The 4,231-nt window shown below is 37.8% G+C and overlaps 1 protein-coding gene across 1 annotated transcript; it reads right to left on the reverse strand.

Moving 5' to 3' along the window:
• Positions 1-1,266: 1,266 nt before the first annotated feature.
• On the reverse strand, positions 1,267-1,938 carry LOC112088170 (glutathione S-transferase T3-like). Its single transcript, XM_024158447.1, has 2 exons — positions 1,690-1,938; positions 1,267-1,581 (listed from the first exon to the last, which is right to left on the reverse strand). Exons 1-2 carry the CDS (start codon positions 1,936-1,938, stop codon positions 1,267-1,269), a joined length of 564 nt encoding a protein of 187 aa, XP_024014215.1.
• Positions 1,939-4,231: the final 2,293 nt, after the last annotated feature.

Genomic DNA, 4,231 nt, shown 5'->3' on the forward strand with positions numbered 1-4,231 from the left:
GTACTTTTCTCCAAATAAATTTATTATTCATTCTACGAAATTTTCCAAGAAATAAAGTGCAGTACTTTCACCAAGCCGGAGGTATTCGTTACCGCATCAGAAGCACAACCATATGCCATAATACGAATTGCTGCCGTACACTTCTGTATTGCAGAGAGACCGACCGAATCTTCCAGCAGCATCTCTTTTTTTTTTAAAGAATGAAACTTCTTGGGAGATTCGATCAACGATATGCATGAAAAACGGCTTGCTCATTCTAAAACGGTGTCTGAATATATGCGGAGGGTAGGTTGAATCTTCACTAAAATAATCGTTTCATAGATGCTGGTGGCTTATTTCACATTCTGTTTCTATATATGCTTGTTTCTTCTTTGGCTTTGTTGCTGCATGATGAGCTAAAATGGTGTCAAACATATTATCAAATGTTTGATCGAATAGTTCATCAAAACTTTCATCAAGAGATGTTGAGAAATTAGAGAAAGTATTGTTTGATGAAGATGCCATATTGTTGTGGTTTAGGGTGTAATGTTGGAAGAAGGGATGATGTAGGGAAAAGAAAAAGAGAAGAGATGTAGGTTGATATTGGAAAAAAAGAGAGGGTTTGTTTGATATATGGAAAAGAGAGATGGAGTTTGATATAGGGAAAAGAAGAAGAGAAGAGATGTTTGTACTGAGTAAAAGAGAGATGGATTTTGAGAGTTTGTTTTACCAGTTAAAGAGGAAATTGGGTAATCTCATATATATAGAACAATTGACACAACTCATTGCAAGAAGACACGTGGTTACAAAAAGTTCAAGCAAAATTTGTGGTATACAACTCTACAAGTACAATACCCGTGACATCCAAACCATAACAATACAAAGTAGAGTAAAGCCAAATTCAAACAACAACAAAACCCGTGACCCCCAAATGCTGTGTCTATTCTATCTCTCACATTCGCCTCTCTTTGTGCCTCCAAAACTGTGACCTAGACAAGTGAGACAACTTTTTGAGACTAACCAAAATAATTAAGGTTGGCATAGACATGCCTCGTATCATCCGAACCTCCTGCAAATGAACATGAAAAAACGAACTAGTAAATACAAAAGATACTTTCTAGACAAGATAATGACACAAGATACTCTCTAGACAAGATAATGACATAACGTAAGAAGGAGCAAAAATACATAAGTTACTACTCATTATCATAACATAACATAAGAACACCATTGCATAAAATACTTACTACTTATTACACATAAGATACTAGATATGGAAGGCATAATTTATAACAACATTTCAGTAATTAGTTTGTGCTTAAGAGCCATTTCTATGTCAGAAAGTGGCTCATTTTTTGCTAGTAAATTTTCAAGTAGCTTCTGCCTTGACAGCTGCTGTTTCATCTCCAAATCTTGTTTTTTGATGTCCCACAGACTCTGTAGCTCCACAAGAGCCTTTCCTGCTTCTGTACCAGAAGTTGAAGGCATTCCATTCCTCTTAGCTTTTCCAGCTTTCGCAGCCTTAACACCACCCAGACGTGCCTGTGATACCTCTTTTGTTGAGGCTTCATCTTGGTAGCTTGGTGACTGAGCTGAAGACTCCTACAACTTTTTTCGTTTAGCCTTTCCCTGATCTTTACTTGATGCCATCGCACACCATTTCTGGTCATGTCGCAGCTCTTTCCAAGCGTGTTCTAGGGTGAATTTAACTTGGTAATCATTGTAGAAAATCTCCTGTACTGCCTTCATCAGGTCGTTCTTATTTCGGCCTCTGGTTTGCTCATTCTTTGCCGCCTCAAAGCAACCCACAAACTTGCAGACTTGCTCGTTCAGCCTCCCCCATCGTTGTTTACACTGACTCGCCTCCTTAGCATCTGGGCCAATGAGTTGGAGACTATTGTTGAAATATGCTTGAATCCTCTTCCAAAAAGCCCCAAACTTTTGCTCATTTCCCACCATCGGGTCTTTGCTGGTATTCAACCAAGCACTGATTAGGACCACATCCTCCTTTGGTGTTCACTACCTCCTTTGCTTACGCTCTTCACCAGGTATGCTTGGATCATCAGAACCTTGGCTACTAAACCGAGGGAGTTCTGATGATCCAAAGTTAATTATTTGCGGATAACTATATGGGTTTTCTTGTTCTTGGCTAGTTAGGAGATTTACAAACCCCTGAGAGTTAGTAAATGGATTCGGAGAATCCATTTCAAGGTTTAGAAAGAAGGGGTTTACAGATTTATAAGGATAAGTCTTTAGAAAGTTTTTCGATTTTTTTAGAAAGTTTTTATAAGGTTTTTAGAAAGTTTCTAAGGCAATCACTATTATATAAGCGTTTGTTGTTTAATGGTATTTTTGCAATTAATGAAAAACATTGATCACAAGTGCTTTAACTCCCTAACCTACCAAGAATTGATAACAAAGACCTTAACTCTTCACCTAACAAACAGCTACGAAGCATTTATGCTAACCCAATCTAAAAACAAATCTAACTACTATCATCACCTTAACTATGTAAGCTAACTAAGAGTTAGAAAGCTGACTAACCTTGCTTCATTGCTGAAATGAAATCTGGTTGCATAAACCATCGTTGGTTGTCTCTCCATTTTACCTCAGAAAACAGATAAATGTATTTAAGTACATCAATCAACATAAACCATTCATCGGTAATATAAACAAAGATAAATTAAGTAGGTGTTACTTTGCGTGAAATGACTGATTAAGCAGCTTTCACCTCCTCAATCTTCAACAAGTAGCTGTCCTTGTTTCTCCATTTTCTCTCACGAAAATTAGGTGACTACCGAATTCATAATGGACACTAAGCAAATTATGGACACTAAAAAAATTATAGAAAACAATAACCAAAGCCGGTTGCCTCATGAAGAAAACAAAACATAGAGGTTTTGTCTTAGCATATTTGTCTTACTACATAAATTCATCAGGAACATAACAAGAACATAGACATTTCTGAAACTCATTTCTTCTACTTAAAACAGATAAGAAATGGCTGCAAAAAACAAAAAAGAAAAAACAGCACCAAATACCCCTCACCTTGGTTTGAACTCTGCTCCTTCAGCCTCGAAACCTCTCCTTGAAGAAGTTGTACCTCTTCCTTGATTTCTCTAATAGTGGGGATCATACGATTGAAGTCTCTCGAGCCTAAGCAGCTTCTCCCTTTGATCTGCAACCTGTCTCTGGACGAATCCAATTCGCTCAGTAACACCCTCATGTCACCACTTGAAGATATGCTCTTCCCTCTCCTACAATACAAACTAAAAAAAATACCTACAATCATCAAAACTATAGCTTGAATCCTCTTACCTCTCTAATCCAGTCAGGACAAGTATAGTACTTGCGGCCATGACTACCTCTCGCTTCACCAGTCCACGATTCCAGCTTCATGACCCGACCACAAAACATTTCTCAGGAATTCTCCAATCTGCATCTGCATATGCCTACCCCAAATCCTCTTCTGGTCCTTCAGATGAACGTCTCTCTGTAGCTAATCGGCATTATCTGCACATAACACAACTCCTTCAATCCCATAAAACTCATACCTCATTGCCAGTACAAATCGAAACTACAATGGCACATCATACAAACGCATGAGAGGATCAGTAGAATTAAACAAACCTCACAAACAAACAAACTCATAACTAATTTACACATCAAACAATCCAAACTACAATCGCACATCAAACAATCGGACATCAAAAAATCAAAACAACAATCGCAGAAGAACAAACGAACTCATAACTCATTCACAGAGCAAACAAACGGATGAAGCGATTCAAACCAAATTACAATCGCGAACACTCTTTCAAATCCAGAAAACTTGATAACAGATTGGTTAAATCCCTAAATCCGATTTATCTTGTGTTTGGGATGAAGTTATAGAGCAAAGAGTAAACCATTTAAGCGTATTAGATACGAAATCACACTTAGACTGTCGCGAATAACCATAATTTCAATCACACAAAATGTTCCAATTTTTTCCCAAATCACCTAAACCCTAATTTCGCTAAACCATACACAAAAATTAACTAAAAACACCAACGATTGGATAATCACTTACCTTGACGAAGCGGATGGAGATAGCGGTCTCGATTTTGCCTTCAATGTCTCCAATTTCTCAGGTGTAATCTCGCCGGAAGAGATGAAAGTCATGCGTGGAAGCGTCCAAGAAGAGAATGAAATGTTACGTGTGAAGTCTTTCAGGGGAAGAGAGAGAAAGTCGCAGGAAAAAAAATCTTCG

This window comes from Eutrema salsugineum, unplaced genomic scaffold (genome assembly GCF_000478725.1).
Source record: "Eutrema salsugineum unplaced genomic scaffold, Eutsalg1_0 scaffold_8, whole genome shotgun sequence".
Taxonomy (NCBI): domain Eukaryota; kingdom Viridiplantae; phylum Streptophyta; class Magnoliopsida; order Brassicales; family Brassicaceae; genus Eutrema; species Eutrema salsugineum.